Source organism: Zonotrichia leucophrys, chromosome 18 (assembly GCF_028769735.1).
Source record: "Zonotrichia leucophrys gambelii isolate GWCS_2022_RI chromosome 18, RI_Zleu_2.0, whole genome shotgun sequence".
In the NCBI taxonomy this organism is placed as follows: domain Eukaryota; kingdom Metazoa; phylum Chordata; class Aves; order Passeriformes; family Passerellidae; genus Zonotrichia; species Zonotrichia leucophrys.
In genome coordinates, this window is record NC_088187.1 from 8,948,978 (window position 1) to 8,973,610 (window position 24,633).

General features: G+C 46.6%; 2 protein-coding genes and 1 long non-coding RNA gene across 3 annotated transcripts in view; 1 reads left to right on the forward strand and 2 right to left on the reverse strand.

The window, feature by feature from the left end:
• Window positions 1-6,252: 6,252 nt before the first annotated feature.
• Window positions 6,253-15,829, reverse strand: CACNG1 (calcium voltage-gated channel auxiliary subunit gamma 1). The gene is made up of 4 exons (XM_064728241.1): window positions 15,589-15,829; window positions 9,528-9,602; window positions 7,294-7,431; window positions 6,253-6,571 (listed from the first exon to the last, which is right to left on the reverse strand). Exons 1-4 carry the CDS (start codon window positions 15,827-15,829, stop codon window positions 6,345-6,347), a joined length of 681 nt encoding a protein of 226 aa, XP_064584311.1. The 3' UTR covers window positions 6,253-6,344.
• A 4,033-nt stretch (window positions 15,830-19,862) lies between these two features.
• On the forward strand, window positions 19,863-23,774 carry LOC135455225 (uncharacterized). Its single transcript, XR_010442291.1, has 2 exons — window positions 19,863-22,875; window positions 22,981-23,774. It is a non-coding gene; the product is annotated as an uncharacterized LOC135455225 (long non-coding RNA).
• The window catches only part of CACNG4 (calcium voltage-gated channel auxiliary subunit gamma 4), a 42,475-nt gene continuing 41,151 nt past the window's right edge, over window positions 23,310-24,633 (reverse strand). Inside the window, exon 4 of the mRNA XM_064728239.1 lies at window positions 23,310-24,530. Coding sequence (XP_064584309.1) covers window positions 23,992-24,530 — 539 coding nt within the window. The 3' untranslated portion in view covers window positions 23,310-23,991. The remainder of the gene's footprint in view (window positions 24,531-24,633) is intronic.

The window sequence follows — 24,633 nt, forward strand, 5'->3', positions numbered from 1 at the left end:
CACGTCCCCAAGTCAGCATTTTGGAATTTCAGGGGTTTCAAAGTCACTCAGTTCTATGGAGCAGCCTTTTGATTCTGTTCACCATTTAATATTGAATATTAAACTAATAAACATCACTTGTTAATTTACTGTTATCTGTCAATCAGTTAAGGGGGAGATGGTTGCATCTCACCACATTTTATTCTGTTTTACACTGGTATTTTATCTACACTGAAAATATAACAGATAAAATCCTATTTTCTCTCTGATTTAGAATTTCAGTTCTTTGACTTTATGAAGACCCCAGCTGGTTTTGGTGCTAAATTTTCATAAGTGCTCTCACCCAGGAATTTGAGGATGATATGATAGAGATGATCTGATTTAACAGCTTTGGCATGAATCATTTGGATTTCTCAGAGTTAGTTTTTTTCCAAAAGATTATATTTTTTTGAAATGTCTTGTCTGGCCATTGTATGTCACATATACAGCCCTGAGTGAGATCTTTGGTTTTTGGAGCAAGTTATCCAATATTTGTTGAAGTCATGTTTAGAAAACCCCAAAACTGTATTTTCAGCTCTCCTAGGGCTTCAGTCAAACTCCTATTAAAGTGAAATTAAGCCTTACAGATGGCTCCAGTGGGCACTGCTCAGGCTGCACTGTAAATATGGACCTGTTACAATTACAGGGAAAATTCAAAATTGAATTTGTGTAAATTATCTTAATTTAGGGGAAATTATTGGAGGCTGAGGCATATGCACCTACTGGGTATTTGGCTCCTTGACTTTTTTTATGCTTCTGTTAGTGCCAAATCCCATGCTCCTTGCCCAGCAATAAACCCCCCATTGTTGTCTGTGGAAAATTTAAATGACAAATCTAAATTTACTAAGCTTGTATTTGATATCAAGAATAATTCCTGGTTTTATTTTCTATAATTCCAGTTTTTGATGAGAAAAATCTGGATGCCTCACAGAAGGTTGTCAGGGTAATAAGAACTAATGAAGAATGAAGGGAAAGATTTAAAAAAAAATAAATTATTTATATTTTAAGAAAAATTTTTTTTTTTTTTACAATTCAGATCCCGGAGGGGGTCACAGGGACAATTCCCCTCCATCCCCCTTTGTGCTCACGTGGCAGCTTTCAGTGTTTCCACAAGACAGCTCATAAATTGCTGTTTGGCATAAAGCTGGCTGCTTAGAACCAAGGCCCCAGCATCCATATTTTCTCCTGGAGGTTGTCATCTGCTACAGTTTGTCCTGGATTTTTCATTGTGTGGGCTGTGGTGTTGCTGACCCTTTGCAGGCTGTGAGTCCTGCCACTGCCTGCGAGCCCTGCCAGTGCCATTCCCTGTTTGATTAATTAATGTTTTGTTCCCAGATTTGTCAACTTCAGCTGGTTTTTTTGCAGAGATCGTGCTCCATAAGCAATTCTTTTGCTATGTTTGTAGCACCAAGAGCAGTGTTTGACCACTCCAGATTTTCTTTTTAGGCTGAGCTGAGGCGTATCAGAACCTGCACATTTCCAGGGCAGTGAGCCCACATGCTCTGCCCATATCATCCTTCAACTCATTTGTTTTGTTAGTTTTTAAAGGTTCTAGTTTTCCTAGAAAAACTGCAGACAATTAACTTGTCAAGACAGATGGTGATGATCTATGGTGCCTATAAAAATTTGCACATCGTATTCCTTGACATGAAGGATGGGCTATTTCTGTTGGTGTAGCAATACTTGCGCCAGTCTCTGTGGCAGGGAGCAAGGGCTGAATCCTTCTAAATTTGCTTTTTCTTTCATTCAAGAGAAGTAAAAGGATTTGCAGCAGCAGCAGCAGCAATGGAAATGTCAGTTCGGTGTGGGGGTTTTTTGGCAACTTTAGCTGAGAAATGTTGAGGAGTTTTTCCCTCATTAAGGATTAATAGATGCTTCTGACAAATTACAGAACGCTCAGTGATATGAATTATCCAAGACTGGTTAAAAGATGTTGTCAGTCCCTTTTCCAGAAGACTTGGCTTCCTGCTGGAGGGTAAATACCTCAACAAGAGCAGCTGTAAAGCCACTGAGGTGCTCCCAGTGAGACTGGTGATACTGGGCACGAGGCTGAGCCACAGCCTGCGGTGCAGCCTTGCCAAACAGAATTGTGCTGCTGCTTCTGTTACGTAGAAAATAGTCCAGAAATCTGAGTTTATTCCCTTTCTGCATTTCTTTGAAGAAAGCAGCAAAGCAGCTCAGTGTCTGATGCAGAGTGGGCATGTGTGATGTCTGCATGCCTTGAATTTATGTTCAATAGCTTCAGTGGAGCCCGAGCATCGCTCAAGTGTCACAAAGCAACGACAATCTCATCCTCTACTTCAGTCAAAACAAAGTTGTGACGCTCTTTTCTTGTCCCTTGGTGACAATGGAAAGGGGAAATAATTGGAATGGATGCTTTTAGAGCAGGTCCCACTGCTGTGTGTGTTTTATGGTACAGAGCAGCCTGATGCTCCTGTAGTTAAGTCATAAAGTAATGCAGTGTTCCGAGGGGCACTGTCCCACTGTGGGCAGAGGAAGCTCATTTTAAATTAAGTTTAGGCTGAGGTTGATTCTCTGACAGTTTCTGACTGTGGTCAGGTTGCTGGCATGTGACTGCCCAGCTGCAGCTCTGGACAGAGCCCAGGGCCTCCCTGTGAGTCCCCAGGGCTGGCAGTGCTGCAGATTTCTGACTCTCCTGTCTCGGGTGTGCTCCTCAAGAGCTGGCAGGCCCAGGTGAGAAAGTGTCCCTCTGCAGCAGGGCCAGGGGTCTCATTGGAGGGGGGAAATTCCCTCATCTTTGGGGCTTCCTGGAAATAATTTCTGAGTGAGGAGAAAAAGGTGATGGCCACAAGGAAGTCACAGAGTGGAAAGGCATCAGTGAAAAAATAAATTCTGTGCCTTTGCAAAGAGTTTGATCAGGGTGATCAAACACCTGAGCATCCTGGATGTGCTGGCTCTCTCTAGGTGTGGACTAAAGGAGAAATAGAGGTGTGTGCCAGGATTTCTGGGTGAAATCTCTCTCATGCTCCCATCTGTGCTGCCTTGAGTGCTGAGCTCTTCTCCCCCACCCGCCGGTGCTGGGCTGTGCCTGCAGAACCTCCTTGCAGATGAAGGGTGTTCAAGAGCTCAGCTTGCTGCTAAACAGGCAGTTTTCTTCTTCAGGGTTGCTTGTCTGACACCTTTTCTGCACATTAAATTCACACAGCACAGCATTTAAAAACAAGGGAAGCAGATTCTCTCCACGCCTCACAGCAAATCTTACATAAACAAAAACCTTCACGTCTTCTGTTGTGATTTAACACTCGGGCTTTGGCAGACTGGAGCAGCCCAAATCTCAGCACTGTGGCTTGGGCAGTGCCCTGGGGCACCTCTTGGGGCTCTGAGGAGGGGACAGGCACTGGTCTTGGATTAGGGAATGGCACCTGCCCTGAAGGTGTCCCTGGCTCTGGAGTGGCAGGGCCATCACTCAATATTTTGTGGTGGCTGGTGGTTGTTCCTTGTTCTGCAAATTGATTTGCCTCTCTCTCTTTGGTGCCTGTTTCCCACCTGGTTCTTTGGCTGTGTCCCAATCCCAGGAGTGCTCCTGTTGGATGAGTAGCAGCTGGGTTCCCGTCCCTCTTTGGCTCTGGTGACTCCCTGCTGGTGAAGACATTTCCTTCACGTTTTCATGGTCCATCCCTGAGGTTCCAGTGGCTCTTCCCTGCTGTTTGCTCAGCTGAGAGAATGAAAACTGAGACTGGTTACAGCTCCCCCTCCAACATTATATTCCTTTTCCTTTATGAAGGCCAATTACTTTTATTAACTCTCTTAAAACACATTATCAGCTCTGGCAGAACAAACCTGCTGCAGGAGCAGAGCCCTTCCCACCGTGAATACCAATGACTGATTTAATGGATGGGTCCCTCTTCAGCAGTTCTTAATATCTGGAAGAAGAAAATGAAGTTATCCATGTGCTTCTCAGTCTAGCAGGGACCATAGAGAGCAGGGAATGATCACAAAGCCTTAGCCTGGAGCAGAAAGAGAATAAAACTCAGTGAGTCTTAAGGGCTTTAGGAGGCATCTGGCTGAGCTGCCTGAGCTCTGGCTGTGGGTGTAGGATCTCGATGCCATGAGCTGTGTGTTTTCTCTGCCTCGTGAGTAAAGTGATCCCAGGGAGGCTGTAAAACCTTGGATCCAGGCCAAAGCCCAGCACTTACCAGGAATCTTTCCACTGCCCTCCCTGGGGCTTGGGTGAGGCGGATCAGGAGATGGGTGAGACCTTCCAGGGTGTGTTTATCTGAAATGTGAATATCTTGCTCTTGAATATCAGGAAGGGGACTGAGTGGCACCTTGGCTGGGTAAAAGTTGGCCCATCAGGATGAGAACCCACCTAGGAATTGCTTTCTCCCAGCAGAGGTATTGAAGGAGAGGAATGGCCCTTCAGAAAAGGTGTGGGTGCCTGAAGGGCTTCCCCAGGACACAGCACCTGCCACTGTTCCTCTGTGAGGAACTCAGATCCTGTCCCCAAACCTTGCTTATCTCAACCCATGGCATGGCTGAGGCGATGATGAGGATGATGATGATGCTGGCTGATCTGGGAATGCTGATGTTCCTTCCAGCTGCTCTGCTTGGATTAATCTTTGCTGTGTGGTTTGGATGTCCCAACCCAAGGTCAGCCACCCTGGTGGTCACACTGACCACTTTCCTTTCTGTTGTTGCATGTAAAGGTTCTCCCTAGGAACTGGCCTCTGTTTTCCTGAACAATGAAAATGCAAATTCAGGATGTCAGCTCTGTACCCAAAAATAAGATTTCAAAACCATTTAGCATTTCAGAGTGGTTCTGTGACAACATGAAGACTTGCAGTTGTCTCTCATGATGAGAGACAGGCAGAGCTCCTCGGTTCACACTCAGATCTGAGCACCAGTGAGTGCTTCATCCCAAAACTTTATAATATATGTGTTATTTGTACTGCTTTTCAACTTCAAAGAGCTTGGAAAACATTAATGCAATTTCACGAAAGGCTTCTGTTCTTGCTGCCGCTCTGCTGATGGGGAAAATGGAGATGAGCCTGAGTCTGGCTGGGGCTGCTGGGGCTGAGCCCACCCCAATGGTGGGGATCAGGGCAGCCCCTCCAGCCAGCACAGAACTGCTGGGGAATTTCTCCACATGTCGAACATGCCATGATTTCAGACCTCCTCAAATGGACCAGAGATTTTTCTGTTAGGAATTCTGGTTTTCTTTGGGATTGTGAACAGCTAAACACAGAGCACTTCAGTTCCCCTTTGTCCTGATTTTTAAATTGCCAGGTAAAAAGAGCACACTGTAAGCCACATATGTTTTACTGCTTGGGGGGAAAATGCTGAGCAGATTCTGAAAATTGAACTGTAAAAAAAAAAAAAAAAAAGAAGAAAAGAAGAAAAGAAGAAACCCCCCACCTCCTGGTGCTGGGTACCACGAGGGAGAAGAGGGCTTCTCACTCACATGTGCACCGAGCAGATCAGGGTGTTTCTACAAAGCTCATTCACGGGGAAGGAACGAGAGCTCCGTGCAGCAAACAGCACCCAGACCTGGCAGAAAATGATGGGCCAAGTGATTCATCCATCAAAATAATTTCCCAGAAAATCATGCTACCAGAAGATTATGCTTTTTATTAAAGGAAAATATCACTCTTCATGTTCAGTACTTCTTGGCTTTGCCACTGAAGTTTAAGCAGAACACAGGACTCTTTTGTGGGTTTTACGGTTGATTTAAAAGAATGGAACTGCAGGGTGTAAATTTGGAGGGGAGATTTTTATCCCAATGCTATGCAAAGTTCTGTTTTGTTTTTTATCAAATGTTAACATTTTAATAGAAAGCATAAGGATCTCCAACTTACCCTGGGGGAACAAGCTAACCCTTCTGAGGGAAGGAGAGTGGCATAAATGGGGATATTAACTCCCCACAGAGTGTCTCCCTGACCAAGTAAGGTATAAAAACCTGATATCCCTCATGGATCTATGCCCAGCTACACCAAACATCTCCATAACAAAGCTGTCTCCTCTGTGGCCCAAGCTGTCTCAGACACACACTTCCCCTCAACTGCATCAGCACAGGGCAGCCCCAAATTGGCACAGAGCAGTGCCATTCTCACACACCCATGATGGTGTTAAGTGGTCTGCTTTCTTAAAAAAAGAAAAAGAAAAAACAGAATCAAAAAAGAGAGAAAAAAGAAAGAAAAAAAAAAGAGAGGAAAAGAAGAAAAAAGCAACAATTGCAATCGAACATGCCTGGGTTCAGTAATGACTCACTTGGTGGAGAGCACATTGTGTAGTGAGACCCAGGCATTTTAAAAAATACAAATATTTTCAGAACACTTTCTGGATATTTTTCATGGGTGCAGGGACCATCAGTGCTCGGGTTCTGCATCCATGCAGGTCTCCCAGGGGTTCTGGGGGAAGCGGGGCAGCGCGATGAGGAGGAGCGCGATGCCGCAGACGAAGAGCAGCACGAAGGCGGAGCAGGCGCAGGCGAAGGACCAGGAGTAGCTGTACTTGATCCAGGCTGTCTCCTTGCTGTCAATCATCCTCTTCACGGATTGTCTCATGACTTCTACAGAGATGATGATGCAGAGACCTGAAGGAAGATAGGAGCAGTGGGTTGAATAACCAGCTGTCAATTTTTCATCCTTAATTAACCGCCTCATCTGTTGTTTTGCATACAGGAACTGCAGTGAGATTCACAGGTGAGTCACCGACTTCAGTGTTTGAAGGAGCCAGTGCTCAGAGCTGCCAGGAGCTCTGCCATACCTGAGGTCAGCCACTGACTTGTTGAGTGTGATCTTTTAGGCAGGCTTGGATGGGGAATTCAAAGTGGGGGAGGAATAATTGCATTCCCTGGGGAGCTTTTTCAGAGGTTGACGAAGATTTTATATTGAGGTGACAATTTGCACCTCTGTCTTTCACTCATTGTGGCATGTCACAGTATTCCTGGCTCATGTACAAGTGCAGTCTTCGTGTGTTTGGGAGACAATTGTGTATTTTGGGCCTGGATCAGCTGTTTTGTTGGTTTGAATTTTAATAAATGAGATAGAATATTGTGTGTCCCTGGTTCAGACTGGGACAGACAGTGAATATACTTGAAGGGAGTGAATATACTTTTAAAGGGGGTTGGAGAAAACACAGAGCAGCTGCTGAACAGGACATTCTCACACCACACAGGGACCTGTAGGCTGTGGCCAGGAAGAAAATGCCTTCAGGGCATTTTTAGAAGTGTCTCTGTCCCCTCAGGATCTATCTTAAATTTCTCTGTGTTGTCCTATGAACCAAGCCCAGAAATGTGAGCAGCTCTCCCCGTACCTGCAAAGGTGTAGAACATGGATGCTGGCTTCAGCAGATAATCCCTCTTCTTCCTGAAGGACAGGAGCACACAGATCGTCCCCATGATGGCAAAGCCAACGCTGAAGATGGCAATGGCTGCAGCTGAGATGCTGTATTCTGCCAAAGGGAAAAAACCACCAAAAATGACATAGTGCACATTTGAGCCTGCTGCCATCAGCTGTGGGGATGTTACAGTAGCTCACTCTGAGAAATCCTGGCTTTGGTGAATTGTTTTCTTCAAGTGATAATGGGGACAAGTATTGGCCATCTATCTTTGGAATGTGAAAAAAGCAGAGTATAAAAGAAAAAACAGGTATAAAAGCAGAGCAGGAAGGGGAAACACTTTCTGAACATCCCCCAAGATAGCCCAGGGCACCTTTGCTCACCATCTCACCTGTATGGGGCTGCTGGAGCTGCTTTGGCCCTGCCATGGAGATGTTCTTGTCAAAGCCTTGCTGGGCTCCATGCTCTGGTCCCATCACCCCACACCCTGCTCCCAGCATTAATAGACTAGCTCAATAGCTAGAATAGCTCTTTCTGCTTTTATTCTGTGCTTTCTGCAGAGCCCTGGCCCTGCATGGTCTGGTGCTGTCCCAGTGCCCCATGGGCTCAGCTCCTGAGTGGACACAGCAGGCCAGGGTTGAAGTGTTTGCACAGCTCATTTTTATTCCTTTGCCTTCACAACAGAGATTTCCAGCTCTGTACAAACCCAGCTTCTTCAGGACATGGGATTCAACCCTCCCCAAAAGTCCTTACAAAAGGTTTTTGTAAGCCATGTGCTGGACACTCCTCCAGCCCAGCACTGCTCAGTGCCTGGGTGGAGGGGGAGAGTTGCTAATTGAGTAATTCAAACCTTCATTTGCATATTGAGTTCGCTTTCAGATTAGTTTAATGTTTAACACATGTAGCCATGCATGAACATCACACTGCCTGATGATATTTGCCTTTCAAGCCATTTAAATAAAATATCTCCCAGGCAAAATCATGAAGAATTTTTTTTGCCTGTTACTAATTAGCTCCCATCCAAATGAGCTATTTCTGCAAAGGGGAACAGCAGATTACTCTTTGTTCTCACTGCTTTTCATATCACTGTTTTATTATCATTTTCTAAATGTTTCTCTTTTCTCTGTGCTGGAACTGCCTGAAAGTGTTCGTTTCATTGTAAAATCTTTTGCTGGGCTTAAGATTTTCTTTTTTGCCCCAAAGAAAAGAAGTTCTTCCTGACTTTTTTTTCCCCTGAAGAAGAAATTATTCCTGATTTTTTTCTGCATTGCCCTGAAGGCATTGGGTGCATTTTGAAGATCAGGTGGCTGGATCAGATAGCAGATAACTGAGCAAAAGCAGGTGACTCAGATATATACTTTTCTATCTAGTTTAAATTCCTGTCTTTCCTGTCTTAGGAAGCTACTTTTTTAGGGAACCTATCTTCAGGGTTTTCCACCATTAAAATTTCTAGAAGCAAAGCAGATTAATACATGCAATGTATCCAATGGCTCCCATTTCCCACAGTAAATGCGTTGTGTTGCAAACTGTGAGGGAGTTTGTCCCCAAAGAGAGGATGAGAAAGAGAGAGGAGCATGTTAGGTAGGCCCTGAAAATATTTGGACTTATTAAATATGTGAAATTTGTCCATGGAAGACAATTTTGCTGTAAACACTGACAGTTCATGTCTTTGCAGGATCCCTGTTCTTTCCATCCATTGATTGCTCTATTTTTTACATTACTTTCATATAAAATCAATATGAACCATAAAATTCCTAATGGTCCTCAGAGAGCCACTGCACTTCTTTTCAGGGTCAAGACTCTGCTTGGGGTATGATTTATTCATTTAGGTTTTATTAATATCTTCCCCTTCAATGGCAAAGGCTGAGTGTCACGGATAGTGCCAATGTTGTAAAGTCATTTTTATGCTGGAAGGACTTTTTGCAGTTTTCCTGGCTATTGACATTGTTATATATTTGTGGGACAACTTATGTAAAATCATGTTTATGGGTGTGATCATATATAAAAATAATTGTCCCCAGGAAGCTGGGATTTGACCTTGTCCAGGGCATTTTCCACATTTTTCCCAGTTGATGGTGCCTGTTAGAAATTCTGCTGCTTTCAGCAGAACCAGGGCAGAACCCTCATTTTGGGGATCCCTTTCCATTAAATCTTGTGTGCCCATCACTTCATACAACATTAGGAAAATATTCTTTTGGAATCATTCTTACCTTTCTGGGTGGTTACTTCAAATATCTCCGAGGTCTCTCCTGGAGTGAAGTGCTTGAAGTAGGAGCAGTTGTGGTCTGAAAGAGAAAAGAAAATTCAATTTTGTGCTCTTGGAAGCCTGTGATAAAATGTAGTAAGACTGAATTAGCTTTTTATTGATGTACCAAGCTTGCAGTGGTTTGGAGGCTCCCTGCCCTTGGTGATACTGAAGAACTGGGGTTGGATCTGATTTCCCTGGGAGCAGATGAGGACACCAGACTCCAGCACGGACAAGGCTGAAGCCCCTCTGATACCTTTTGTATCCCTCTCAGAGCTGATTGCTCTCCTGCTTAAAATATGAATTACAGATGATTTCTCTCATTGTGTCTTTGGCCATCACACGTTTCTGCCTCTCAGAGCTGCAGCATTTCCTGGGGCTGGGATCTGCTGTGCCCACAGCTGAGCTGGCAGCTCCCTTCCCTCGCCAGCCCACTCCATGGTGACCTTGGGGTGCAGGCAGCGAGGATGGAGGGTCCTCACCCACCTTTCCCTTCTGCTCTTCCCTCCTGCAGCTCACAGAGCCCTGTGTGCCATTGGGGGGGGTTTGCTGATCTGGGGGTCCCAGAGATGAGGCTGCTGCAATGCAGCACGGCACATGGTGTTTGACTAAAATAGGGATGCTAAGAGCCTTTTTTTTTTTTTTTTTTTTTGTGGATGTCAGTAAAAAAAGAACAAAGCAAAAAAGACCAAAGCTTTTTGAAGCCCAAGCAGTTGCCCAGGGAAGGGAAGGCTGTGTGAGCCAAGGGCACAGAGGCTCTCATGGCAGGCATTATCCAAGTTTGATCCCATCAGAGCAGCATTATCCAAGTTTGATCCCATCAGAGCAGCCTGTTAAGTTAATTTGATAGGACAGCAGAGTTAGATGGAGGGAGCTTTATGAAGTTCCTGTGTCTGGACTTCACATGAGCACAGTGCCAGGTTCAAGGTGTTTGTAGGGAGGTCAGGAAGCAAGCAGGGATCAGGATTGTGGGGCAGGGGGTATGGGGATGCTATTTCTGCCATACTCATCATCCTACTAAGAAATTTTATTAGCTGTGACACTGAAAGGAAACTTGACGGAGGACACCCATCATTAGCAAGTGGCATTTCTATTCCTATGGGGAATCCTCTGATTCTCTATATTCTCCAAGACCACTTGAATAAACATGTAAATTTTCCTGTGCAAATAAGAAAATGCTTTCATGGTGTTTTGTGTGATTTGAACTGCAGTATATGCTGGGATTAGCCTCCAGCTCATGCTCTGTACCACATTTGTACAAGCTTGCTTCTCTTTCATAGCTTTGGTACATTAGGGAGGTTGTTAGCTCTCTCCGTGGCCAGGATCCTTGTTGGTCCTCAGCCGGTGAGGGTCAGTGAGGGCAGCAATGGCACTGGGGCCTCAGCGGGATGGGGAGGCTCTGCTGAGGAGGAGCTGCTGACTCGGGGCCTTGGCAGCAGCAGGGAAGGGTGGAGGGTGTTCTGCTATTTATAACTGATTTAATTGAGGCTTTGCAGGGGTGTGGAGCTGCGAGAGCAGTTGCTGGCCGGGAATTTGGCTGGAAGGGTGGCACTGGTGGGGACGCGCTGAGCGGTGCCAGCCCCGACTGTGCTGCGTCCTGCTGGGCCGAGCCGGGCTGGGCCGGGCTGAGCTAAGCTAAGCTAGGCTGGGCTGGGCCGGGAATGGGCTGGTTTGGTTTGATTTGGTTTGGTTTGGTTTGGTTTGGTTTGGGCCAGGCCGAGCTGAGCTAAGCTAAGCTGGGCTGGGCTGGGCTGGGCTGGGCTGGGCTGGGCTGAGGGGACACACTCAGCACCTGCCCAGCACCCCTGCAGCACCCAGGGGCTCCCAGTGGCCCAGGCTGCCTGAAACACAAAAATGGGGCCCCTTCCCTGAGGGGCTTCCCTTCTGTTAAACAACAAATTTAGCACCAGCTTCCAGAAGGTTCTGGGGGGAAGCCTGGGAGAAGCTGTGGCCTTGTCCCCACCCAGGCTGGGACAGGCACAGGGTGAAGCCTGAGCCAGGCTGGGTGCAGGACATGCAGGGACTGCTGAGGGTTTCTGCCTGGGAGCATTTCAGTGCCTCCTTACAGCATTAATTTCTCTGGCAGAAGGTCCCTGTGCTCTACCTGTTGGTTCTTGTGGGTTTTTCTGTCATGTAAATGGTGGCTGCTGGAGTTAGTGACTCAGAGAGGATTTATTTTCCCTCTCCCAGGAGATGGGTAATTGCAAAGCAGCGTTTTTGGGCCTGTTAGGGGAAGATTCCTTGGAGACACTCTTATCTACTTAAGTTTATAAGCTGACTTTTATTTCATCTGCAGATTCTCCTTGCTGGAGACAAGGTTAATGTTTAGCTCTGGAATCTCCTGACCTGTTCTTTATTATCCTTGCAAATGACTGGAAAAAATACATTTGAACTCGTCCCTCTGTGACTCTAATTGTGAATTTTGAGCCCCAAGGCAGTGGTTGTGTACCTCCAGCAGCAACTCAGTGGTGACAGAGGCTGAGCACTGTGTCTGGAACGCTTTATTTTGGGATTGCTTGGTTTAGCTTTTCATTAATTCTCTAAAAAGCCTGAACTCAAAGGAGCCCCCAGGCGTGCAGTGCAAAGGTGGAGCCATCCAGACTTGGTGTGGTGTGAGCACAGCACAGCTCTGTGTCCACTGCAGGGGAGCCAAACCAGCCCAGCCCACCCTCCATCCCCATAAACCTTTCAGAGGTGGATTTGTCTGCAGGAGATGGAGCTGCCTCTGTCCTTTATGGCCCTTAGCAAAGCTCTGCCAGTGTATGATAAAAGGGCCATCACACAAGCGGGTTGGTGGTTTTGGAAAATACACTTGTTGTGAGAAAATAGAGCTAGATCTGTTTTGGTGAAATGCTGAATTGTTTTCAGTTTGAAGGTGCTCCCATGCTCTGTTGAGCTGGGGGTGTCTGTTCCAACAAGTCTGGTATTCAGCAGAGCTGGGGCACTGCAATGACTCTGGTGCCACCATGAATAAGAGAAAAGCCCATTTATGTCACAGCACATTTACATATCAGACAGGATTTCCACTGGGGTTGATGATGGATGGACACTGTGTGGCAATCTTCCTTTCTCCCCACCCCAATTCCATTATCTCTGCCATGAGGCCACCCCAGGGTGCTGATGGGGACAGTCCAGGGCTCTGTGGTCACACAAACCTCAGGGTTGTAGTTTGGTTTATCACAGAGTCCTCACCCGTCACAGCCTTCCTGCTCCCTGCCCCTCAGATCCATCACTCCTGGATGAAGCCATGAGATGCAGGAGAAATGCAATCCCACTGAGCTGTGGTTGAACCTTGGGGAATTGCAACTTGGAGACTTTGGGAGGGAAAGAAAGGCTGGAAAGACCATGAGATGTTCAGGCCATGCAGAGTTTTGGGTGTCCCCTGCAAGCACTGGAGTGACAGGCTGGGAGAGGGCTGGAGCCCACCTTGCTCTGGAGCCTGAGATGGACAGAGCATGGGGAGTTTGTGGCAGGGTGGATGCTTGGAAAATCCTGGGTTTTAGTGTGGGGTTTCCACTTGTGCTGAGTTTGGGAGAGTTGTAATGAGTTTGGCAGCCCTTAGAGGATGTGTTAAGGTGAGGGCTGAGCCATGGAGGGGCCAGGCCTTGGGCTCTGACCTGGCCAGTGAGGCCTTTGACACTTGGACACACACAGAGCTTTGGAGATGGTCTCTCCAAGCAGTTTCATTTCACACCTGTCCTGCAGGGTGAGTCTCCTGTAGCAGGGAACAGAGCCCTGCTGACAGCCCATTTGCTCCAGCACTTCTCTCCAGCTGCCTGTGCTCAGGCTCCTGCATTCACAAGGCCCTGTTTAAGCTGTTGAACACCTCTGCTGCTGCCCAGATCACAGGAGCCACTTTTCAGCACAGCACCAGCACCAGAGTTACGGGCAGTGACACTGAACTGCATTTACAGCTGGCAGTAAAATGCCCCAGTGCCCACCACCAACCACAGTTAAAAATGTCTCAGTATTAATCTGAATTTGCCTGGTTTTAACAACCATCTCCCTGATCTTTTTATTTGTTACAGCAGCATGCTGAACCCTTTTCAATTTGTCAACACCCTCGGATGGGTGCTGTAAAATTTTAAACCTCTGCCTAAATCACAGCCCTGCTTTGTGGACTGCGAGCCAAGTCATCCTCCCCACTCTGCGCTGTGCTGAGCTCAAAACCCAATAAATAACGTTAATCATGCCATCCATTTCCTCCACAGGGAGCGACTGGTAAATGGTTATTAATTCAGTGATAAATTCTGATGCCTCTTTCCCAGTCCTGGCAGTAATGTCTGGTTATATCTCATGATTTTCAGGAAAAGCAGCGCCTGCATCTGCTCTTTTACTGAGCGTTGGTTCATTCACATTTTCTTGGCTGCTGCAGGTTTCACAACCCTGGTGTTTCCCTGCCGACATCCCTTCCCAGAAGTGTGAAATCAATCGAGCAGGAGCCGTGCGGCCGCAGCCTCCCTCAGCAGCCCCAGCCCCGGGGCTCCTCTCCCCTCCCTCGCTCTGATCCTCTCCCGGCTCTAACAGGGATGAAGGTATTTATGTTATAAATGAGGTGCGAATTTCACCCTCTGGAACGTGATTACGACGCAGGCTGTCATCCCAATTCCCAAATATCTTTTAAAAACGGGATGAAGCAGCTCTGGTGTGGGGGCCAGCCCAGCCCCTCCATGATTCCCAGCTGCCCTGTGCCTGGCGGAATGCGGCGCTGGGATGTGATTCAACGTCTGTGCGAGCACATGCTGATGTCTGTCAAAGATAGCGGCTGCTTTCCTGTGCCCTGCCTGCGAATCTGCTTTGTGCAGACAGCTGGATATTTATGAGTTTTATATTTACCCCACGGTCGTGCAGTTTTGCTGTTTATCCACCAATTTCCATTGTTTTTCCTTTAGTGGGAGTTCTCGGTGCGTGGGGGAAGGCGTGCAGCGAGGAATACGTCTCTAGGCACGTAAGTACCTTCCTGAGAGACATTAAGCATATGGATGACACACTCCCAAGTTTGGTTAGAGGCAGATCCACATGCTGAGGCTCAGCTCTTCTCTTCACAACATGTAATTTGGCCAAAGAGATAAAGAATTGCAGTAATACAGGCAATATACAGTCAGCCCAAGCAGGAAGATTTTTCACAGGAAATTTCCAAATATGTGTTAACATATATTTCATTTCAAGCAGTGAGTCTAACACGAAGGCAATCCTGTTATTTCTGTTCTGGAAAGCATCCAGTACCCTATAAGCCTTCTAAAAAAGCAGCGTGGCTCAGTCACAGAGGGAGTGTATTAGTGCAAGCGGCGCGGATGTTGCTGACTTGGCAATCAGCAAAAACATAATGAGCTCCTTTAACCAGGGAATGGAGCAGCCTTCCCGGAAAGCTGCTGTGCCCACTGCCCTCCCCATCCACTGAGCTGCAGGTGCCTCTGGTGAGAGGTGAGGAGGCTCCCTAAGTCCTTGAGAAATTGATTCCAACTCCGTTTATGACTCTTTTTTTTTCTGGAAGTTGGCAAACCATCCTGCAGGTCCCTCTCCCAGCCTGCCCTGAGGAATGGCTGTTATTGAACAGCTCAGAGATAATCCACCGTGGATGGCTGTTCCTCTGGGATTATATGGATCTGGAAATCCTAAAGATCCAGCTGGATTTGGTGGACCCGTAAATCCTCACTCTTGCCTGCCGCTGTCAACATGCCTGTAGGATCCTTGGCTGGGGTTCAGCAAGATTCCCTCCATCCCAATCTCCCTTTGTGATTCCCACTGTGCCCAGTCCTCCTCCCCTTCTCCCCACCACTGTCGCTGCTGCACGGGAGACACAAATATGGTCACAATCAGACCAAGGCAATACAGCAAAGCAGCCCCAGCAGGAGTTGGCAACTCATGGAGGTGTGTTTGCACACCACCACGAAAACGGCCCCATGCACCCCATCCCAAACTCAGTGCCCATTTTCCTTCTGCCCCGGAGGACATGGAGCCTTTTTCCTTTGCTGTGTCCTCCAACCTCCCAAGCAAAGCCTGCTGTGGTCCTGGTGCTCACGTACCTCCTGGCAGGCTGATGGGCCCACAGCTCTTCTCTTTGGGACTCGGCTCCTGCATGAAAATCCGCTTGGTGCAGAGTCTCCAGAGCCCGAAATGCGCCGCCTCGCAGCTGGTGGTGTTTTCCTCCAGGCTGGGGCTGAGCACGGCCCAGTGGTCGGTGACCACGGCGGCGAAGAGCAGCGAGATGCCCACCAGGATCACGGAGAACGTCAGCCGCACCTTCAGGGGTTTGCTCTCGTCCATCTCGCTCGGCACCGGCGCTCCCGGCCGAGCGCGGCGGGGGATTCGCCAGGGCCCCCGAAATCCTGGCACATCTGAGAGCCTGGAAATGTCAGCCCCGGGCCTCAGGCAGCTGCTGGGCTGTGTCAGGAGGCTCCCCGTGCACAGCTCAGCTTTCGGCCCCGTCCCACCCGGGTTGTTTTGGATTCCCACGCCCGGCCGGGCGGGCGCTGCGGCCGCCGCGCAGGGGCTGAGATCTCTTCACTTGCTGCATGCCCAGAAATAGGCATTAATAGGATGATTAACTTTTCAGCGAGGTTATAAAAACAGCTGTGTTTATAATAGTGCTGGGCCTGAGTGCAGACTGATCCTAAACAGCATAATAGCCCTGGAGCTGTCACCCCACGCCTGCAGCTCACAGGAGCTCTGACACGGACCTGCCTCCATGTCCACCAGAACTGTGAGAGCCCAGAACTGTGGCAGAGAGTGATAAAATAAGGCAACTACTCTATTTGATTGCTTTTTAAAACTTACAGTTATTTTTATTCTAAGCTTTTATTATAATAATTTTTAGTTAACCTGAACTGTTCTGAGTTGTTGGGGGTTTTTTGTGAGTTCCATTTTTTTGTTGTTGTTGTTGTTTTTGCTTTTTTTGTTGTAGGGTTTTTTGTGTCTTTTTTTTTTTCTTTTTCTAATGCAATATCTCTCAAATACTCATTTGCTTTCCTATCAACCAGGTTCCCCGTGATACCTGCAGTAACTCCAGCAGCCACCCAGCACATCCATTCCTTTCTCCAGCAGTGACTTCACTTGCCTTGAGCCCAGATTGCTGGAGCTGGGCCAACCTCTCTCCTTCCCTTTGATATTTCAGCTGATTGTAAAGCCAATTTGATGGGAATGTCAATGCAGAGGCCACTGTGGAGGTGACATTACAATTGTGATGTCAAACTGAGGAGGGTGACAGTACCTGAATGTTAAAAGAATGGTTAAAAAAATGCCAGTGGAAAGCTGCAAATATCATTGTGTCAAGATAATGTCAGAGCTACTCCAGTCCTGCTTTATTAACACCCCAGTTTGATGTCAAAATAAAGGTGCAGAGGTGTCAGCTCAGGTTGATGAGGACAGTGTGGAGCAACAAATTAATGTGTAGGGAGAGCATGGGAAAGGAAGAGAAAATAAAGTGTAAGTTAAAAAATATTGGTCCAAAAGAAGTAATTGAAGTACGGCTTGGGTTCACATTACTCTGCTTGATGTGTGGCAGGGATGGCTGAGACACCCCTGTGGGCAGAGGGACATGTGGCACCCAGGATGGCATCTGGAGCCCCATTCTTGCTGAGATGTGGGAACTGTGGGCAGGAGTGAAGGTACCTGGGGTAAAATTGGAGGGGAAGGGAACCAGGGATGGCAGTGGGGACATGGAGCAAGGCAGGGACCAGGGACCACAGGCACATCCATGCTGGGCTGGCAGAGATATTACAGGCTTCCATTTAAGCCAGAACCAAGAGTGAAAGCAGAAAGACCTAAAGGGAGCAGACTTTAAGCCAGAAAAGAAAAGCATTAAAGATGTAATGCCTTTTCCTTTGAAGTAGACTCTTGTTAAATTTCACTAGACATCAGTTGATCTCAGGAGCTGCATCTCAACTTCAATTCATTGATGCTACAAACTCCACAGGTGGAGCAGAGGGAAGTGAATATGTTTGCAAATGTGGGCACAAAGTGAGGCTCTGGTTGCTGAGACATCAAGTGCTAATGATCCTGCTTTAGACTAATTACAACCTACAAGGACTGCAGGGGTGGGAACTCATTAATTTTGTTCACCGGTGTTGGTCTTTGTGCCTCTTCCAGCGTTGGCAAGAATCACACTTTCTGTTCTCATTTAGATCCTTCATTCTGGAGAAGTTCTATGGGTTTGGTTTGGCTTTGAGTTTCCTAATTTCCAGGAAACAACTGGAGTGAAATCAGAAGTGAATAATTGATCCTTGCCTGCTGCTGAGTGGAGCTGGGATTGTGAACAGGCTCCAGTGAGCCCCAGCATGGGCAGCAGTGGCTTCCCAAGCTCACATTGCTGCAGCTGAGGTGAAAAACTCCCCCAGCCCCCAAAAATTACCTAGAGCTGCCAGCCCATGGGAAAAAAATGGGTTTTGTGTGTTATTTGTGGGCATAATTTTCATAAATTTGTGGGACAAAAATTTCTAGAGGAGCACAGGACTAAAGCAAACCCTGGAAGTTTTCTGCACATCCAGAAGACCATGATACCTAATCCTCTGGGAATCGTTCCTGCAGCCTCCCTCTGTCAGCTGGTAAATATTCACATTTAAAAATCAATATAATATAAAATATAAACAGATTATTAATGATGACCTGTTGGAAAGCAGGGAGGGCTGCAATTAATTGCATTTTAGCAGCAGCAAGTGAGGGACACAATTCTGTTTCTCTTCTGGAGAAAATGCCAGAGGAGGCATCCGAAGCCCAGTTACTGTGTTGGTTTTTTCCCTGGCAGAGGTGGTGACTTGGCTCTGCTCCCCAGCACTTGCACTCTTCTGTATTTCTTTCAGAGCAGCCTCAGCATTTACCACAAGCAGATTAAGCTCACTCTGTGGCTCCCTGCTCGCAGAACATTGCTCTGCAGAAACCCATCCCAGTCAGAGTAACCCGGAGAGGGGGAGGCAGCACTGCTCTGCTCTCAGCTCAGATGGGGGTGCAGCAAAGAGCTTTCCTCAAGCAGGGTCTCCTCACCAATATCTGAGCTCCCCAGCCTGCATTGCCCCAGTGTGCTGAGAGCACTGGGACTGGGGAGGGGGCTGCACAGCCAAAACCTGGGAATGCCACCAAAGGCACCCTCTGAAAGCTCCCCAATTCTGGGGGGGCAGTCATGGAACACAAGAGCTGAATGTGTGAGTTTTGGCTGGCTGCTTTATTTTTCAGTAGAATCCCACCCTGCTGTGTGTAGCTGGCCATCCCTGCTGCCCCTGGGAGTGACCCAGAGCTCCCAAAATACCGCGGGCAGAGCTGGGAAAGCGATCCTGGCCCTGTGAAAGCTGAGCTGGGCTGCAGACAGATGCACAGCCTCTCCTTTCCCTTTGGAAACAGGCACTGCCCGTGTCTGTTGGTTCTCTCATTCCAAGGAAATGCCACATCCTCTTTTTCCCCCTTTCCAAAGCCTGTCTCTGCTTTCCCCCTCCTCCAACATCACTTCTCCCAACACCCCTGTTCACAGTGGGGCAGCCACAGCCCCTGGGGTCACCATTTACCCACAGACTTGCTCATAAATGTGGGCAGAACCTTTCTTTATTTCAAAGGGAAGCAGCTTTGGGCCTGAGCTTTAAATGAATTCACTACCTCGTGTCAGAGGCGTGTGAGAAGAAGAATCCTGTGGCTCCCTGCAGACGTGCCAGTTCATGGTGAGCCTGGGAGAGGTGGGCAGAGAAGGCAGCCAGAACTCATCCTTGAGGCAGTCTGGAGGCTGAGGAGCTGGGAGGTGAAGCTGAAAGAAGTGTTTGAAGAAGGAATCCTGTCTGTGATGCGGGGATGGCTGGGGCTGGCTGGCTGGGGAGAGGCTGCTCAGCTGCTGACCCACGTTTGGCATGTGGGGCCAGCACATGGGAGAGATCAGGGAGAGGAGGAGGCTCCAGGTGAGCTCATAAGAAAGCTCAAAAGCTGGAGGAAGGCTCAGGCTCAGGCTCAGGGAGGTGCTTCAGAACACTCTGGGTTGTTTTCCTCAAGGGTGGTTTGCAGTGGCCTCTGGTCACCACACCAGGCTCAAACTGGGCACTGAGACACAGTGTGTCTCATATAGGACAGGTTTAAGATGGAAATAAGAAGGTTTTTCTTAATTTCCAACCAAATAACTGAAAATATCATGAAGATAGCTTATCTTGGAGATTCTGTGGTCTCTGGGGCCACAAGAATAAGTTTATCTCCTCTGAAATACCGGTGCCCAGTAACATGGCCAGCTTCAATCAGTGAAAAACATGAAAAAAAACCCCTGAAATCTCAGCTCAGAGAATTTGGAAATTAAAAATCTACATACCTTTCTCCACACAAAACCAAATACATTTAAAATGGTTTATTTAAAAAGTAAGGATTAAGTACATTATACATGGTTGTGATTATACCAGTAGAACTGAAGCACAGTGGAAATAACACTTTAGAACTGCAGACAGAAATGTAGCCTCAAGGGACATGATATATTAGCCCTTGTGGATATGTGATCCATACAGAGAGAAAAAGAAACAGAAAAAATAGTTTATTGTTAGATGTCTGGGCAGCTGAAGTGATTTCTCCTTTTACTCCTATTGTGTATGAGAAACAAGGAAGAGAGAGCTCATGGTATACCTGAAATTTTGTTTCTTGGAAAATCAAATCTGATCCAATAGCTTTTTTTTTTTTTTTAGTTCTGTTTCTACAGTGTGTTATATACCAAAAGACTGATAATTGCTAATGATATGGTTTTATGGTATCTGCAGGCCTTGCTGGGAAATGGGGCTCATTTGTTAGATGCTGTCCAGGGAAACCAGAGAGATGTGGAAGAACAGATAATTTTTTTTAAACTATCACTGGGTGGTTTCAAAGGCTGAGCACAATCTGACTCTGTTGAGATAGATCAACCATGGAGCAAGACTGCTCATGGGCAGGAATGCTGCAAATTTTTCAGTTTTGTCAGAATCAAAGTTTTTCATGGAAAAGGACCAGGGTTTTGAGTTTTTTGAGGGGTTTTTTGTGGTTTTATTTTTGTTTGTTTGTTTTCTGGAGTTGTCAAATGATTTGTTTTTAGCTTTGGCTTTGGTTGAACAATTTGCTGCACTGCAACTTAACTGCTGAGTTTTCAGTCGCAGCCCTTGTTGCCTCACAGGAGAAAAGCTCTGGTCCCTGTTATGTCCACATGACTTTGTTCCCTGTCCAGACCCCATGAGCATCTCATGATCCCCACTCCAGCTCCATTTCTTGAAGGTGCCTGCTGGAGAAGGAGCAGATGCTCCAGCTTGGACCAAATCAGGGCATCACTCCTGGAGAGCTGCTGGACCCAGCCCTGCCCCGGGGGAGGAGGCAAAGAGCAACATCCCAAAACGCTCAGCAAGACTTTCTCTGCCAAAAACACTGCACGTGCCTCTGCAGGGCTGAGCTGGGCTGGAGAAAATCCTTGGACTTTGTCTGGAATCAGATGGGTGGCTTGAAGCACATTCACTGGAGAACGACGACTAAAAGAACAAAACCCACGCGCGAGCAAACCTGACACTGTCCACTTCCAGTTCAAGGTACATGAGATTAGAGAAACAGCCTATATCTAACTCCTGGTTTGAAAGGGAATGGTTTTATTCTTAATTACAGGAAACACGGATGAGGACTTAGTTCTAACTATTAGTTTTTTAACACAGTGGGAAACAAATAGTTCTGGGAAATTGCACTTGAAAAATACATTGACTATAATTAGATGTAAATTAATTAGCACTTAGTATGACACACTAATGAGACAGAAGGTTGGATTTTTTTTCATTGCAAACTTCTACTTCTATCATAGCTAATCAAAGTATTTTAATATTACGAAGTCTCAAAAAGTAGGAAATAATTTATTGTTTGAAAGCATAAAGATTCTTGTAAAAAAAACCTTTCATCAAGAACTTTAATAATTTTAGAACCCTTTTATGTTGTCCTAGCCGAAAAGTAGGTAAAAAAGTTTTCTTTTCTGCCTCTGTTTGAATTTTTTTTAAAAAGCTTGTGTAACATCTTTCTCCATAGTGTGTTGATACAGAAAGTAGCACAACATTTTCTAGTTTTAAATCATTCCCATCGCTCCATTCGCTTTAGCTCTCAGAGTTCAGAGGTTTGAAAAAAGGATCCCAGCGGAGTTTTAACCTGAATGGAAACTCTTAATGAGCAGGGATGAAGGCTCCAACCCACCCCTGCCAAAATAACGATGAGGCTGTGCCAGGCTGAGGGCCAGGCAGAGCTTAACAGTGACTAGGGGAAGACTCTCGCTTAAAATTGAGAATTGTGTCTTGGTTCTTGCAAGGAGAGAGGCTTGAGTGGGTTTCTCTGGGGGGAGAGGGATTCAACTTCCTTTTTGGGATGTTAAGGCAGCTGCTCCAGGATTTCCCTGGAGGACTTGGTTCCACTAGCTGAAAGCCTCATATCCAAACCACCACTGAGTCTGACTCTGGGGCCATCAGAGGATAAATTAAGACTAAAGAGGTTTTAACAGTTTGGCTGAGATCTCCCACTACCAGTGACCCAAACTTTCCAAATTATGGATTTTTTTCTTGTGGAGTGTTCTGCTAGCAAAGATTTTCTGGGTGAAGATGATGGGGCTATTCAGAGGAATCTACAGGAATTAGATGCTCCTCTCTCACTGCATCTAATTCATCTGAGGGGAATCGGGCACCTCATTCTCATATGGCTTGGTCGAGTGGTCACTAAAATCAGCATGAGTACTATTAAATTAAATTACCTTTGAGTCAGGCCATCGAGCTTTGAGATCCAAGCCTAAGTATAAAAACTGAAAGCAGGAATTTATAAGAAAAGAAAATAATATTCAGACTCTTTTAGAAACAGACAGAAGCAAAGGGTACAAATTAGTTCCCTCCTTACGTGATGCATAGAGTTTGCTGTGGGCTCTCTGCACGTAAGTAGATGCATCATTACAAAATAAATTAAATTAGGTCAAACCACCATTTCCATCTAAAAGCAACTATACCTTGCACCATGCGGCACTTAATTCATAATAAAAAGAGTTTAATAAATATCTCATAAACGGTGATTATTTTTTTCCTTTTTTTTTCTTTTTTTTTTTCTTTTTTTTTTTTTGTTCTGTTTTAAAAAATACAAAGTTGTCATCTGCTCTGCTGACACTCGGCTCCCGTTGCTGCGGGAAGGTTCGCGAGTCCGGGCGCGTTCTCGTCTGGTTGCTCAGAGATCTCCGTTTCCCATTCCCTCCTGGTTGCTCAGAGATCTCCGTTTCCATTCCCTCCTGGTTGCTCAGAGATCTCTGTTTCCATTCTCTCCAGGTTGCTCAGAGATCTCCGTTTCCCATTCTCTCCAGGTTGCTCAGAGATCTCCGTTTCCATTCTCTCCAGGTTGCTCAGAGATCTCTGTTTCTGGCTCTCTCCAGGTTGCTCAGAGATCTCCATTTCCCATTCCCTCCAGGTTGCTCAGAGATCTCCGTTTCCCATCGTCTCCAGGTTGCTCAGAGATCTCCATTTCCATTCTCTCCTGTTGTTCAGAGACCTCTGTTTCCATTCTCTCCCGGTTTCTCAGAGATCTCTGTTTCCAGTAGCGTTAGTGTTGCACTTGTGAAGCCGAAGGGAATCGGGGAATCGGCGGCGGCTCTGCCCTGCTCCCGCCGCGCTCGGGCAAATCTCCAGGGGCTCCTGACAGCCAGCACTCAGCACCTTGCCGGATCAGGCACTAGGGCTCGTCGAAATGAGAATTCAAGTTTTCTAAACGTTAGGCAAGAAATGATGCTTGCAAATAGGCTCAAGTCCCACCTGCTTTAATCTGTTTCCCTTTCCAGGTGTTTCAAGACGCACCCACCCTCTGCTCCTCGGCCTGTGCTGCCCCAAGGGATGCCTTACCCCAGGAATGGGAGACCCCCTTCCCACCCCATCAGAGAGTCTCTAATGCTCAGTACGTGGGTGCTCTACGGTTTCAGTGGCACAGGTCAGTTTTAGAAAGTGTTGCCTTCAAAAATATTTTCTTTTTTTTTTCTTTTTTTTCTTTTTTTTTTTTTATTTTGAAAGAGGCAAAGCTTACGCCGTGTTGAAGGAAAGTGGCTCACTTGATGAGTAGCTCATTTTCATCCTTGGGCTTGGTTATAAATTATATTTGCAAGTTTGTATTAAGGGATCTCAATATTAGAAAAAAAAAAAAAAGTACAACAAATTTTCTGTAATCCTTTAAAACACACTGGTGGCCAGTCCTTTGCAGTTTCTCCAAGACTGTGTAGACACTACAAAAGTGCAGGAACATGAACTGCCTTCATCTTGTGACACCAAGAACGGAAATAAACAAACTCCAAATAGCTTCAAAAAAAGCTACGAGCGTGTAAATATCTTTATGTTGGTCCAGAGGATCTCCACTTGCTACCTCAACACATGCCACAATTAAAGAGGTGAGAGGGTATTTTAACATCACTCCTGACAGATCCATTCTGCTTGGGCATCTCTTCAAAAAGCACGAGGAAGGAAGGTGCTTCACACCGGCGTCGTTCTCCTGTTGACCATGTTGACGTGGAGTCCTTCCTTAAACTCCTTCTGGAGGAAGTTGTGGACCTGCAGGAAACTGGCTTCTTGGTCTGCGTTGTAGCTGGCAGCCGTGGTAACCTTCAAAGGCTCCCTGGAAAGGGTGTACATGGAGATTTCGTTCATGGGGATGGTGCCTGCTATCTTCATGCCAACTGGAGAAATGTCCCTGGATGGAGAAGGCTCCGTGGAGCGGGAGCTGGATCTGGACCTCCGCCTCCTGTACCTATAGCTTGGCATCCTGGCATAAGGAGAACTGGAAGAAGTCTTAAGGAATTCCCTCTTGGTCTTAAACCTCAGCTCTTTGTTCTTCTCAATATAAATGTTCACAGCCAGAACACCTATGGTTTCGGCCACGATAAAAGACAAGGCTCCAAAATAAAAAGACCAGCCATAGTTGTAATGGTTCTTTTTGTCCTCATCTCGCTTGTCACTTGGGTCACCTGCATTGCTCGATATGTAGACAATGATCCCTATGATATTACTGAGACCTGGAGGAAGAAAAACATAAATCAATGTTTATGTTGCTGGGGAGATAAAATTCAAGCCATGATACTTTCTGGACCTGAATGGTTCTAAGACTGGGACAAAGAA

What these genes read in the sequence shown, in the direction of transcription:
- CACNG1 (XM_064728241.1), bottom strand. Translation starts at nt 15,829, where the DNA reads ATGGACGAGAGCAAACCCCTGAAGGTGCGGCTGACGTTCTCCGTGATC. An exon ending in GCCCATCAGCCTGCCAGGAG is followed by an intron (nt 9,603 to 15,588) that starts GTACGTGAGCAC and finishes TTTCTCTTTCAG; the next exon opens with ACCACAACTGCTCCTACTTC. An exon ending in CATGTTCTACACCTTTGCAG is followed by an intron (nt 6,572 to 7,293) that starts GTACGGGGAGAG and finishes ATCTTCCTTCAG; the next exon opens with GTCTCTGCATCATCATCTCT.